Raw genomic sequence first — 14,071 nt, forward strand, 5'->3', positions numbered from 1 at the left:
TAAATTGTAATGGTAGAGTTATGTCCTTCATGGAGTTATCAGAATTGTACGGGAAGGTCTGCTCAATCCAAGAGTACAACCAATTGATTACAGCATTGCCCCAAAAATGGAGGAGGCGGGTGGCAGCGGGAGGAGGTAGGGAACTGGTCTGTCTGCCCAATATAAAGGATCAAAACTGGCGGAGGAATAAAAATAGCATAAATAGGAAAGTATACTAGTTTCATTTGAGGACCAGGATGTTGACAACTGTGCTATACAGATTGCAAAATAGTTGGGAAGAGATTTTTGATGTACCGATTCCATGGTACGAGTTGATATATAAAACAACGCAAGATTCAAGACTTTGTGCTTTTCAGCTAAAATTATTATATATAATTCTTGCCACCAACAAAATGTTGAATATTTGGGGCATAAAATCATCGAAGCTCTGCAGATTTTGTTGTGAGGATGCAGAATCAATAGTCCATTTATTTTGGTATTGCCCTCAGGTAGCCTGTTTCTGGTCTCAGGTTCAGGAATGGCTGAAAATGCATAGCATTGATCTAAAATTGACCCTAGAAATAGTACTGCTAGGAGATCTGGAGAGATCGGGTCAGTCAATTACTAATATACTAATACTCTTAGTAAAAGTATTTATCTTCAAYATGCAATCTGTAGATTCTATTCGATTAGATAGATTGAAATTGTACGTTAAACATCATAGCATAGTTGAAAGATATGTGTTGCGTAGAAACACGAAGTGGGTGGCCAGCAGAGATAGATGGGATGGGCTGAGGGAAGCTGAGGGTTGGTATGTGAAATTGGAGACAAGTGGGAGTGGAGTTGCTGTGTGAGATAGAGAATGATGGTCAAAGATAAAAGGGGGAAAAAAATATAAAAAAAGTACATTTGAATGACACTAAGTGGCAATGTTTTTACAACTAATGCCGGTTTGCCCGAGGCTGATGCCGTGCAGGTGTTTGTACACATACATATACACACACTCTCATTCAAATAAACACATACAAGAACACACACATACATGTAATAGTGCCAGACATGCACACAAACATATACAGTTCGCATTGCTGTTATGATTTCAGTTGTTCTTGATGTCCTTTGTTTTAAATGTATAATTTTTTAATATTTTTTTTTCATTGTTTGCTGTTTCTTCTGTCTTTTCCTTTTTTCTCTTTAGTTCATTCTCTTGGTTGTTGGTGCATTGGGGGGGTTCTTGGGGGTGGGGAATGGAATTAATTTTTTTTTTTTTATTCCGGGGGGGACTGTGGGAGGGGTCTCGAATGGTTGAGGGACAGCTATTGGGGAACTGTAGGGGGATCTTGGAGTGTTTGGGTTTCACAAGATTGTGATCATGAAAAAGGAAACTATGACATATATTTTATATCACTATCATGCACACGCACCCTCACACATAAGGATGTCTCTGTTGCGGAAAGACTGATACATGTTTGATAGTGTCTTGATGCTGTATTGTTTGTCCTTCATGTTCGAATACTTTAATGTTACCCCTTCCTTGTATTTTTTGTAATACATTTTTTTTTAATGTAAGTATATATATATATATTTTTTTTTTTAAAGCAAGAACATGTCGGGACTTTAATTTTGACATGAAGTAAGCAGAGAGGAACTGACCTCGCTAAGGAAATGGGCCTACAGCAGACCCATGTTTGGAAATTCTGTTTAATTATACGTTTTTTTTTGTCAAATTCCCTCCTGCATAAGGACCAAGCCTACAGACAAATCAAAATGTATTTAACTTCTGGCTTCCAGTGGACTATTCAGKTTTTTTTAAAGTTAATTCCTAGTCACGCTAGTGTGTAAATACTAGTATTGCTAAAAGCAGTTACCATGAAGCCTTTTCAGGCTTTGAATCAAGTTAGAGTAGCTAGCTTGTCTAACTATCTTAGCTGGCATGCCTGCTGGCAAGGTTGGTAGACTTTAGAAAACCAAAAAATAACTAAATATACTGAATAAGACTCACATTCTTTTCAATCTTTAATTTAAACAGAGATACAGAGAAGGATTTAGTTTATAAAAAAATATTTTAAAAACAGTTTAACTCAATACTTACATATGCAGCAAAATATACAGTTGAAGTTGAAAGATTACATACACCTTAGCCAAATACATTTAAACACAGTTTTTCCACAATTCCTGACATTTAATCCTAGTAAAAATTCCCTGTCTTAGGTCAGTTAGGATCACCACTTTATTTTAAGAATGTGAAATGTCAGAATAATAGTAGAGAGAATGATTTATTTCAGCTTTTATTTATTACATCACATTCCCAGTGGGTCAGAAGTTTACATACACTCAATTAGTATTTGGTAGCATTGCCTTTAAATTGTTTAACTTGGGTTAAACGTTTCGGGTAGCCTTCCACACGCTTCCCATTATAAGTTGTGTGAATTTTGGCCCATTCCTCCTGACAGAGCTGGTGTAACTGAGGTTTGCCGGTGTCCTTGCTCACACACGCTTTTTCAGTTCTGCCCACAAATGTTCTATAGGATTGAGGTCAGGGCTTTGTGAGGGGCACTCCAATAACTTGACTTTGTTGTCCTTAAGCCATTTTGCCACAACTTTGGAAGTATGCTTGGGGTCATTGTCCATTTGGAAGACACATTCATGACCAAGCTTTAACTCCCTGACTGTTGTCTTGAGATGTTGCTTAAATATATCCACATCATTTTCCCTCCTCATGAAGCCATCTATTTTGTGAAGTGCACCAATCCCTCCTGCAGCAAAGCACCCCCACAACATGATGCTTCCACCCCCATGCTTCACGGTTGGGATGGTGTTCTTCGGCTTGCAAGCCTCCCCCTTATTCCTCCAAACATAACGTTGGTCATTATGGCCAAACAGTTTATATTTTTGTTTCATCAGACCAAAGTACGATCTTTGGCCCCATGTGCAGTTGCAAACCGTAGTCTGGCTTTTTTATGCCGGTTTTGGAAGTGGCTTCTTCCTTGCTGAGTGGGTTTTCAGGTTATGTCGATATAGGACTCGTTTTACTGTGGATATAGATATTTTTGTACCTGTTTCCTCCAGCATCTTTACAAGGTCCTTTGCTGTTGTTCTGGGATTGATTTGCACTTTTCGCACCAAAGTACGTTCATATCTAGGAGACAGAACGCGTCTCCTTCCTGAGTGGTATGACGGCTGCGTGGTCCCATGGTGTTTATACTTGCRTACTATTGTTTGTACAGATTAACGTGGTACCTTCAGGCATTTGTAAATTGCTCCCAAGGATGAACCAGACTTGTGGAGGTCTACAATTCTTTTCTGAGGTCGTTGCTGATTTCTTTTGATTTTCCTATGATGTCAAGCAAAGAGGCACTGAGTTTGAGGGTAGGCCTTGAAATACATCCACAGGTACACCTCCAATTGACTCAAATTATGTCAATCAGCCTATCAGAAGCTTCTAAAGCCATTTCTGGAATTTTCCAAGCTGTTTAAAGGTACAGTCAACTTATTGTATGTAAACTTCTGACCCACTGGAATTGTGATAGAGTGAATTATAAGTGAAATAATCTGTCTGGTAACAATTCTTTGAAAAAGTACTTGTGTCATGCACAAAGTAGATGTCCTAACCGACTTGCCAAAACTATAGTTTGTTAACAAGAAATTTGAGTTTTAATGACTCCAACCTAAGTGTATGTAAACTTCCGACTTCAACTGTACATACTTTTGACATAGAATTAAGCATATTGAGCTATTTCACGTGTTTGAAAAATGCGAAATTCTCAAATTTATGGTCGGAGGACTTAGCCCCTCTCCGGACCACACGCCAGTCATCCTCATGTACTTTGTGCTCCCTCAGATTTTCGGGGTGCATGACACCCCTCTTTACATCTCTCCTGTCTTCCTTTTGTACTCTTCTGTACATTGGTGGTGTCATTCTTCCTTGACAGTAACAAATATAGGGTCTTGCCCTGTACATAATATACTTTCTCAGCAACTGATATAACCACCTTGTCGTATTCATTAAATCTATGACTTGTTGGGTTATTCACTGAAAATAGATCCTCATTAGAGCATTCAGCCTTGAAATTATGTCATAAAACAATGTAAATGATCTGAATACATACAACTGCATGGCCTTTTTCGTCATGCCCGAATACCATGTATAGCAACAGCATGTGTATTATAGAATGAGCAGGCTACAACAGCCCTGATCACATTGCAAATACTAGGAGATGTTACTGCCTCTTTTTATCCTCAACTGACAGTTTTTTTTCTCACAGGACCACCCCCGCACGCTTTGCACTGTTGATTCAGCTCTTTCTAACATAAATATCTTGCCTGTTCAGTGAACAGTGTTCACCCCCTCCCCCTTTTCACCCCTTACTTCCGCCACTGAGAGTTCCATCGCTGCTCTCTCTCTCTGACATCACAGACAGACGTGGTCCGCCCACTGAGCGGGTCCGCCCCCACGATGCCTTGCAGAGATGGGCCTACCTATGACGCACACACGCCTCCTCGGTGTAACCCTTACCATGCCAGTATGAAGACTGGGGGAGCTGGATAAGGCTCAGTTTCAAAGTGCATGCACTTCAATGTTTTGTTCTAGAAATTGAGCAGCTCCATTCACAGGAGACAAATCGGATTGTGTCTAATAACAGCAGTGGAAAATGATCTTCTATAACATCTGCGTGTAGAAACAATATGTTGATTTAGTATGGCCTTTGGGACAGGTATTTAAAGGAATAGTTCAAGATGTTGGCAATGAAGCTACTTCTCCAGAGTCAGATAAACTGGTGGATACTATTTTTATGTCTCTGCGTCCAGTATGAAGGAAGTTAAATGTAGTTTCGCAAACTAATGCAAACTAGCATTAGCACAATGACTAGACATCTACATGAACAGTTTAGCATGCTGGGGAAGTAGACAGCCTTATTCTAAAATGTATTAAATCGTTTTTTCCCCTCATCAATCTACACACAATAACCCATAATGACAAAGCAAAAACWGTTTTTTAGAAATGTTTTGCACATTTATTAAAAATAAAAACAGAAATACCTTATTTACATAAGTATTGAGCAGGGTGCCTGTGGATCAGTTGTTGTGGGGGGTTAAGTGCCTTGCTTAAGGGCACAAAGGCAGGCAATGGCAGCAGGAACTGTATCTCCCCTTACAGTGACAACACAGATATACACCAGTGAGGCTGATTGAGGGTAATTTGATATCTGATGTTTCTGTAGTAGTAATGGGATTCTGGCAAATCAAGCACTTTACATGTGAGTGTGCCTTTCTTGTGTTAATCAGTTGTAGTGTGACCTTGAATCCACTGACAGTCATTTTATGTATGTTTTCATGAAACTAATTATAAAAACACATAAAAACCATACTCATTGTGACAGTTTAGCAGACAGCGACATGTGGGTTAAGTACACATTGACAGATTTGTCACCCAGTCGGTTTGGGTTTGTTTACTTTTCAGTTACTGGCCTAACACTTTTTCTCCATTTGTTTTTTTCTTTATTTGATTTTCACCACACTTTTTATTTAAATGTTGTATAATTTTTTTTAAATATTAAAACATACAATCTACCTGCAGTGAAGCTGCTCAACATTTACATTACATTGTCATCTAACAGACTCCCATCCAGAGCAACCCACAGAAGTAACCAGGGTAAACGCCCTGCCCAAGAGCATGTCGACAGGTCTCCCACCAGGTCAAAACGGGGACCCGAACCAGTGACCTATTGGCCACTGGCCCAAGCTCCCAACCGCCAGGCCACCAACCCTCCAAGATCCCCTCACAGTTCCACGAGAGCTGCCCCTCAACCATCTGAGACCCCTGCCGAAAAATCATAATAATAATACTAAAAATACCTCTTGAATCTTGCATCGTACACCAAAAATCTGTTCCCAGCTATTTTGCAATCTGTATGGCACAGCAGTAACATCCTGGTCCTCAAATGAAACTGGTATACTTTCCTATTTATAGTATTTTTATTCCTCCAACAGTTTTGATCATTTATATTGGGCAGACAGACCAGTTCGCTACATCATCACGGTGCCACCTGTCTTTTATCAACCAGCACATTTGAGTTCTACCATAATATTTGTTGTAATATTTGTTATATATTTTCAGGGGGATGACATTGGAATTATAACCAGCTCTGCACCACACTTCTTAGATAAAGTCAAAAGAATGTTATGGGACACTTAATAGTGCAAAAATATTTGTCTAACCGATCTAAATGACTTGTTTTACTGTACAAAATGCAAAAGAAATAGAATAGGGAAGGAAACAAGCACTGACCAACCCACTGACCACAATGCACCGCACTGTTTGCAGTTTACCCGCCTTTTCCATGGTAATATGAATGGTACGTCCCCTTATTCAAATAAATTCTGGAAAAACGTAATTTCTGTCCAATCTGTGCGCTCTGAAGTGACACAATGGAACCTACGAGGATAGAAAAGATGGAGGCAGCGCGCGAGCGCACGCATAGAAACTTCTACCTCTAGCTGGAGGCTGGTCATCTATTGTTTCTTATTAATTGTTTCTTATTAAGGAAAAACAAAAAAGACATCATTAGTGAAGGAAAATGCGATCAATACACTGAACATGGACAAGGGTAGGAAAACTTTAAACCCGGATTTGATTTGATTGTGCGCAAATTACGCATCGTTTCCTCTTCAACGACTGAGATGTTATGGGAACCCCTCTTTCTGTTGTGAGGGTGTGCTGAATTTTTACAACTGCTGTCATCTAAGATTTTGTATTTTTTTTWAAATATGATGAAGAAGGACATGAGTTTAAACCTGGCAAATTCCACAAATTTAAAGCCCAATCTCCGCGACACCGAGAGCATCCTCATCTCCCCGGACCTTGGCCTGCTGAAACTGGCCACCCCGGAGCTAGAGAGACTCATCATTCAGTCCAACGGAATGGTCACAACAACACCAACCTCTCAGTTTCTCTACCCCAAGTCGGTAACCGACGAACAGGAGTTTGCGGAGGGATTCGTCAAGGCTCTCGAGGACTTACACAAACAGAACCAGCTGAACGGCGGAACGTGCGCTCAAACGAACAGTATGGACTTAAGCACCAATGTTGCTCCTGTCACCATACACCTGGACCTACCCGTCTATACGAACTTGAACAGTTATGGCAATGGGCCTTTGGGCACCACTGTCAATTACTCCACAGACACTGTCCCCTTCCCACCACCCCCCTCTCATCATTTAGGCTCCACACAACAGCAAGCGCATTCCCAGGTGCAATCTTTGAAGGATGAGCCGCAGACAGTCCCTGACGTGCACAGCTTCGGCGACAGTCCGCCACTGTCGCCTATCAACATGGACACGCAGGAGCGCATTAAAGCCGAGAGGAAAAAGCTGCGGAATAGAATTGCTGCGTCCAAGTGTAGAAAGAGGAAACTGGAGAGGATATCCAGACTCGAGGACAAAGTTAAGAACCTAAAAACTCAAAACACTGACCTGGCCTCAACGGCAAATGTACTCCGGGAACAAGTGGCTCAGCTAAAACAAAAGGTTTTGAATCATGTGAACAGCGGATGCCAGTTATCACCACATCAAGTTCAAGTGTACTAGTAGCAGGATGACATTTGTCAACCAGCATAAATAAGCTCATTAACCTTTTCTTGTTGGCTCTCAAATATGTCCACTATGTGCATGGAGCCAACGACGTAACAGACTGAAAGGACTTCACTAATGTACGTTTTTGTATACTGTTTACACATTATTTCTCATGGGTGTACTTTACATAGACAGTCCCAAGACTTGACCAAACCAGCATATCGTCATTGTATTACTATATCATAGCCTTATACTGAAAGTAAAAAGTATTTGCATGTTTATTGACAAACTCGAATGTTACCTAACAGGTTTGGGCACATGTAATTTCTTATGCATTTACAAGTTTACAAGCAAGCATTTATGAACAGATTACATGTACATTTTATATTCAATGCTCCACAGTGTCTTATTTCAGTGTTTTCTTATATTAATGTGAAGCTGTCATCTTTTGTTGCACTGAATAGTTTATTTCACATTCCTATTTTTACTTGGATTCTGATATCAAATAAACTTTGCTTGATAATACAAGTTACATGTTTTGCAGTCTGTTGTGTTAATTTTCGGATTAATTTTGATGCAACAACAGAGCAAGATCCTATATTCAATGTCTCCACTGTAGGCCTTTATACCAGTTGCGTTTGCACAATAGACTAAATTAATGGGTGGGGCACAGTAAGATATTGCTCAATACATATTTGGGAAATCCAATAAGTTAAAACTTGTGTCCAACCCAACATTAAAATCAAATTATGTACCTACATTTGTAGCTTATTCAAATCATATATGATTTAATATGAATACAATTTTTTTTTTTAGTACAACAGTTTGTTTATGGAGTTGCACAACACATACAGTACACCTACTCATTCCAGGGTTTTTCTTTATTTTTACTATTTTCTACATTGTAGAATAATAGTGCAGACATCAAAACTATGACATAACACATTGAATCATGTAGTAACTAAAAAAGTGTTAAACAAATCAAAATATATTTTGTATTTGAGATTCTAGTAGCCACCCTTTGCCTTGATGACAGCTTTGCTCACTTGGCATTCTCTCAACCAGCTTCATGAAGTAGTCACCTGGAATGCATTTCAATTTACAGGTGTGCCTTGTTAAAAAATTATTTGTGGAATTTATTTCCTTCTTAATGCGTTTGAGCCAATCAGTTGTGTTGTGACAATGTAGAGGTGCTATACAGAAGATAGCACTATTTGGTAAAAGACCAAGTCCATATTATGGCAAGAACAGCTCAAATAAGCAAAGAGAAATTACAGTCCTTTAAGACATGAAGGTCGGTCAATTTGGAAAATGTCAAGAACTTTGAACGTTTTTTCAAGTGCATTCGCAAAAACCATTAAGCGCTATGATGAAACTGGCGCTCATAAGGACGGTCACAGGAAAGGAAGACCTAGAGTTACCTCTGCTGCAGAGGATAGATTTATTAGAGTTACCAGCCTCAGAAATTGCAGCCCAAATAAATGCTTCACAGAGTTCAAGTGTCACGCCCTGACCTTAGAGATCCTTTTTATGTCTCTATTTTGGTTTGGTCAGGGCGTGAGTTGGGGTGGGCATTCTATGTTTTGTTTTCTATGATTTTCTATTTCTATGTTTTGGCCGGGTATCTCTTTTTTTCTTTTTTATATATTATTATTATTTATTTTTTCTTCTCTTTAAAAAAAAAAAATATATTATTATTATATATATATATTTTTAAAAACATTTTTCTCCCTTTTCTCCCCAATTTCGTGGTATCCAATTGTTAGTAATTACTATCTTGTCTCATCGCTACAACTCCCGTACGGGCTCGGGAGAGACGAAGGTCGAAAGCCATGCGTCCTCCGAAACACAACCCAATCAAGCCGCACTGCTTCTTAACACAGCGCGCCTCCAACCCGGAAGCCAGCCGCACCAATGTGTCGGAGGAAACACCGTACCCCTGGCTACCTTGGTTAGCGCGCACTGCGCCCGGCCCGCCACAGGAGTCGCTGGTGCGCGATGAGACAAGGATATCCCTACCTGCCAAACCCTCCCTAACCCGGACGACGCTAGGCCAATTGTGTGTTGCCCCACGGACCTCCCGGTCGCGGCCGGCTGCGACAGAGCCTGGGCGCGAACCCAGAGTCTCTGGTGGCACAGCTAGCGCTGCGATGCAGTGCCCTAGACCACTGCGCCACCCGGGAGGCCCCGGGTATGGTTCTCAATCAGGGACAGCTGTCTATCGTTGTCTCTGATTGGGAACCATACTTAGGTAGCTTTTTTCCCCACCGTTTTTTGTGGGAAATTGACTTTGTTTAGGGCACATAGCCTTTGAGCTTCACGGTTTGGTTTTGTAGTGTTTATTGTTTTGTTTGGCGTCATTTTGAGTTAATTAAGAAAATGTACGCTCACCACGCTGCACCTTGGTCCTCATCCTTCAACAGCCGTGACATCAAGTAACATCAACATCAACTGTTATCTCAACATCAACTGTTCAGAGGAGACAGCGTGATTCAGGCCTTCATGGTCGAATTGACACCACTACTAAAGAACACCAATAATAAGAAGAGACTTGCTTGGGCCAAGAAATAAGAGCAGTGGACCGGGCTGGAGACACGCACCACAGGGCGAGTGCGTGGAGGAGGAACAGGGCTCTGGAGACGCACAGGAAGCCTGGTGCATGGTGTTGGCACTGGTGATACTGGGCTGGTGCGAGGCGGTGGCACCGGATATACCGGACCGTGAAGGCGTACTGGAGCTCTTGAGCACCGACCCTGCCCAACCTTACCTGGCTGAATACTCCCCTTAGCCCGGCCAGTGCGGCGAGGTGGAATAACCCGCACTGGGCTGTGCTGGCGAACGGGGGACACCATGCGTAAGGCTGGTGCCATGTACACCGGCCCAAGGAGACGCACTGGAGACCAGATGCGTTGAGCCGGCTTCATGGCACCTGGCTCGATGCCCACTCTAGCCCGGCCGATACGAGGAGCTGGGATGTACCGCACCGGGCTATGCACACGTACAGGAGACACCGTGCGCTCTTCTGCATAACACGGTGTCTGCCCACACTCTCGCTCTCCACGGTAAGCACGCGAAGTTGGCGCAGGTCTCCTACCTGACTTCGCCACACTCCCCGTGTGACCCCCCAATACATTTTTGGGGCTGCCGCTCTGGCTTCCAGCCACGCTTCCGTGCTGCCTCCTCATACCACCGCCTCTCGGCTTTAGCTGCCTCCAGCTCTTCACAAGGGCGGCGATATTCTCCAGCTTGAACCCTTACCGTCCAGAATTTCCTCCCATGTCCAGGAGTCCTGTGTACTTGGCCGCTGCTGCTGCTGTCCCTTACCACGCTGCTTGTTCCGGCTTTGGTTGGTGGTTCTGTAACGGCAGATTTCCTCCTCTTCGTCTGAAGAGGAGGTGTAGCAGGGATCGGACCAAGACGCAGCGTAGTTAGTGTTCATCATGTTTAATAACGACAAAACCGTGAACACTACAAAATACAAAATAACAAATGTGGCAAAACCGAAACAGTCCTATCTGGTGCATAGAACACAAAGACAGAAGACAACCACCCACAAACCCCAACACAAAACAGGCTACCTAAATATGGTTCCCAATCAGAGACAATGACTAACACCTGCCTCTGATTGAGAACCATATCAGGCCAAACATGGAAACGTGAAAACTAGACACACAACATAGAATGCCAACTCAGCTCACGTCCTGACCAACACTAAAACAAAGAAAACACAAAAGAACTATGGTCAGAACGTGACAATGGCACACTTTTCCACTAATTTATGTGAATTTTTAAAGTTGGCATTTTAGCCAACATTATTGGGTCTTTGCTGACTCAGTAGTGTAAATCGTTTGATAACATGCTTTGTTATTCTTATTCATGGCATCGCATCCGGAGAATGCATTCCATCGTGAAATTGTAGCATTTAGCATCAACATATTGGATACAAATCTGTCATTCATCACAGGAAGTCTGTTGACTGTGATGTCAGTCAGTAACATTTGTATCATCATGGGGTCTTGTGCCCTCTGCTGGTATAATATGATTGCATGAACTCTGAGTATAGGAATTCAACACAATTAATTGTATCAACACAATTGTTTGCTCTGATGTCTTAAGTTCAACTGAGTGCTGGCTATGCTGCCTTATCAGGCTATTTGGTAAGTCTACATATTATAATTAAGTCCAAAACATGAAAAACAAGACTACTTTTAGTTACTTTGTACAGTATAGAAGCGTTTGCATAGGACCAAGTTATTTAAATCAAGCCTGGATGCTTCATGGATAATTTTATGACAAGGTAATCTCAGGTGTAGACACCATAGTGTAGACAGCTACTATCTCATAAGTGTCTGGCTATCAGAAGGTCCGAGCTTGCTACGAATGCAGCATCAGAGACCACTCTATAGATAGTATAGGGTAGCGTAGGCGCCTATGAGCCAGACACCTATGAGATAGTGAATAGTCCCAACGTGCTTCAAATGCAGCATCATAGACAGGGGCTATCAAAGATGTGATGTTGCAGCTCCTGGCAGGCTCCTGGCAGCAATGTTTACGAGCCAAATGAGATGGTGCAACTGCTGTGTGTGTCTTCTGTGTTTGTATATGAGATGCACACTACATTACGGTAGTCATGAAATAAAGAACACTTCAATATTGTAACAGCACAAACTTGTATTTTTGTCATTGAATTCCACATGTTCAGTAGATTTGGTAATGTTCACAATTTAACATTTTGACACCATATTCCCTTTTTGTTATATTACACAAACTACTGCATAATAGTTGTTGTATTCTCACAATTGAAAAACAAAGTAAAAATCAATGTAAACCAAGTCAACAGTACTTTGCAGAACAGTGTTTGGTGGATGCATAATAAAAAAAAGAACAAAAATAAAACGATTAAATAAATTCCAAAAACAAGCAACACTTGGGGTCTTTTTCTAAAATTACAATACCTTCATGACAACGCAAACCTTATTGGTCGGTTTGGAAACACTAGGTTGCCATCTAAGCAAAGAATAAAAACATCAGCTCAAAAATACTCTTATAGTACTTCTCAAAAAGTCAAATGTTTGTAGTTGTTTTTTKKTTTTTTTACTTTGGTGCCATCTCTGATACAAGATTTCTCACCACAAATGCAATAAATCCACTAATTCAGTTCCATACTACCTAGAAATAGCAGTGAGGACAAACTGACCCGACACTTTCCAAATGAACCTGAGGTACTAAACCTTTAAAAATAATAAATATATTAATCATCAAGTACGGAATTTCTATTTGTATTGTATTGCTTTATAATAAAGAAAGTTACAGCTTTTTTTCCTTTTTGTTTTGCAAGCCTGGAGTCAATACAACGCAATCCACACATTAAACATATATAACTAAAATGTATTTACAGTTTGTTTCATAGAAAGGAAGACCGCATTGGAAAGGAGGAGGACAGTTTACAGAGGGGGATCTCTGGATACTACTGAGAACTCACAGCCATGTGGTATAGAAAATTATATTGAAAATGTATGCTGAACTGCAAGGTACTCAAGTTCACGATGATCCGATACTGTTGTTATTGTAATTGTTACTACAGTAGTATTATTCTATTATTAGTGTTACACAATTATCATTATCGTCCTACATTAGCTGCTACATTAGCTGCCACATTAGCTGACTCAGTGAAGTATAAATTTGACCTCTTCATCTATTGAGGATGATTGAAAGACTGATCTACCTGTATGACTGTTTCGCACTCATCCGTGCTCTAGTAAAGGCCATTGAAACAACCATTGGTCAACAACATAGGAAAGTCGACTCATAAATATAATGAAAGGCTTAAGGAAGATAGTGGTTTCGATCACATACAATTAGTAATATATTCTCTCCTTTAGATGGAAACGTGCTATGTATAACCTATGTTATTGTACAGGATGTGTGATAGTATGATTTCTCTTTTTAATCTTATCTCACTTGTGCAGTCTCATTTAGCCTATTTCAAGTCATATGGAGGCAAGTATTGCCTCTGATGTAACATGCACACTGCAATTCATTATTTCTCCCAAATATTTGAAACAAGATAATTGAAACGGATGTAAACGGTGAGCATGCTGACACACTGCAGCTATAGTATGCTCTGCTTTTGTGGCTTCAGCCTTTTTCCATGCAAACTAGCATTCATCTTAACTGCTATTAGTGAGTGTATTTGTACGTATCTGAGGGGCTAGTAGGAGCTGAGAAGTTCTGTCTAAATGGGCTAAAGGGGGGTGACAATGAAATTAATTAAACAATAAATAAATGGATCCAGAGAAAATATACAACATTGATCTTTCATTTTTGATACATCTTCATTTATACTAAAAGAAAAATACATTTTTTTAAATGTATACCATAGATATCTTGTACTGCACATTATTTACATAAACATTTAAAACAAAAATAAATAAAGAGGTGTCTCTGTGTTTTTTAAACTTATCTATAATTTGTTCGTTATTCCCTTACAGGTTTTTTTTATGTACGAAAAGCTTTAAAA

At 40.5% G+C, this 14,071-nt stretch overlaps 1 protein-coding gene across 1 annotated transcript; it reads left to right on the forward strand.

Moving 5' to 3' along the window:
* Positions 1-6,247: 6,247 nt before the first annotated feature.
* Positions 6,248-8,083, forward strand: LOC111952109 (transcription factor JunD-like). The gene has a single exon (XM_023970598.2). The coding sequence runs from the start codon at positions 6,748-6,750 to the stop codon at positions 7,564-7,566; it is 819 nt and encodes a 272-aa protein (XP_023826366.1). The 5' UTR covers positions 6,248-6,747; the 3' UTR covers positions 7,567-8,083.
* Positions 8,084-14,071: the final 5,988 nt, after the last annotated feature.

This window comes from Salvelinus sp. IW2-2015, linkage group LG26 (assembly GCF_002910315.2).
Source record: "Salvelinus sp. IW2-2015 linkage group LG26, ASM291031v2, whole genome shotgun sequence".
Classification (NCBI taxonomy): Eukaryota; Metazoa; Chordata; class Actinopteri; order Salmoniformes; family Salmonidae; genus Salvelinus; species Salvelinus sp. IW2-2015.

What these genes read in the sequence shown, in the direction of transcription:
- LOC111952109 (XM_023970598.2), top strand. Translation starts at nt 6,748, where the DNA reads ATGATGAAGAAGGACATGAGTTTAAACCTGGCAAATTCCACAAATTTA.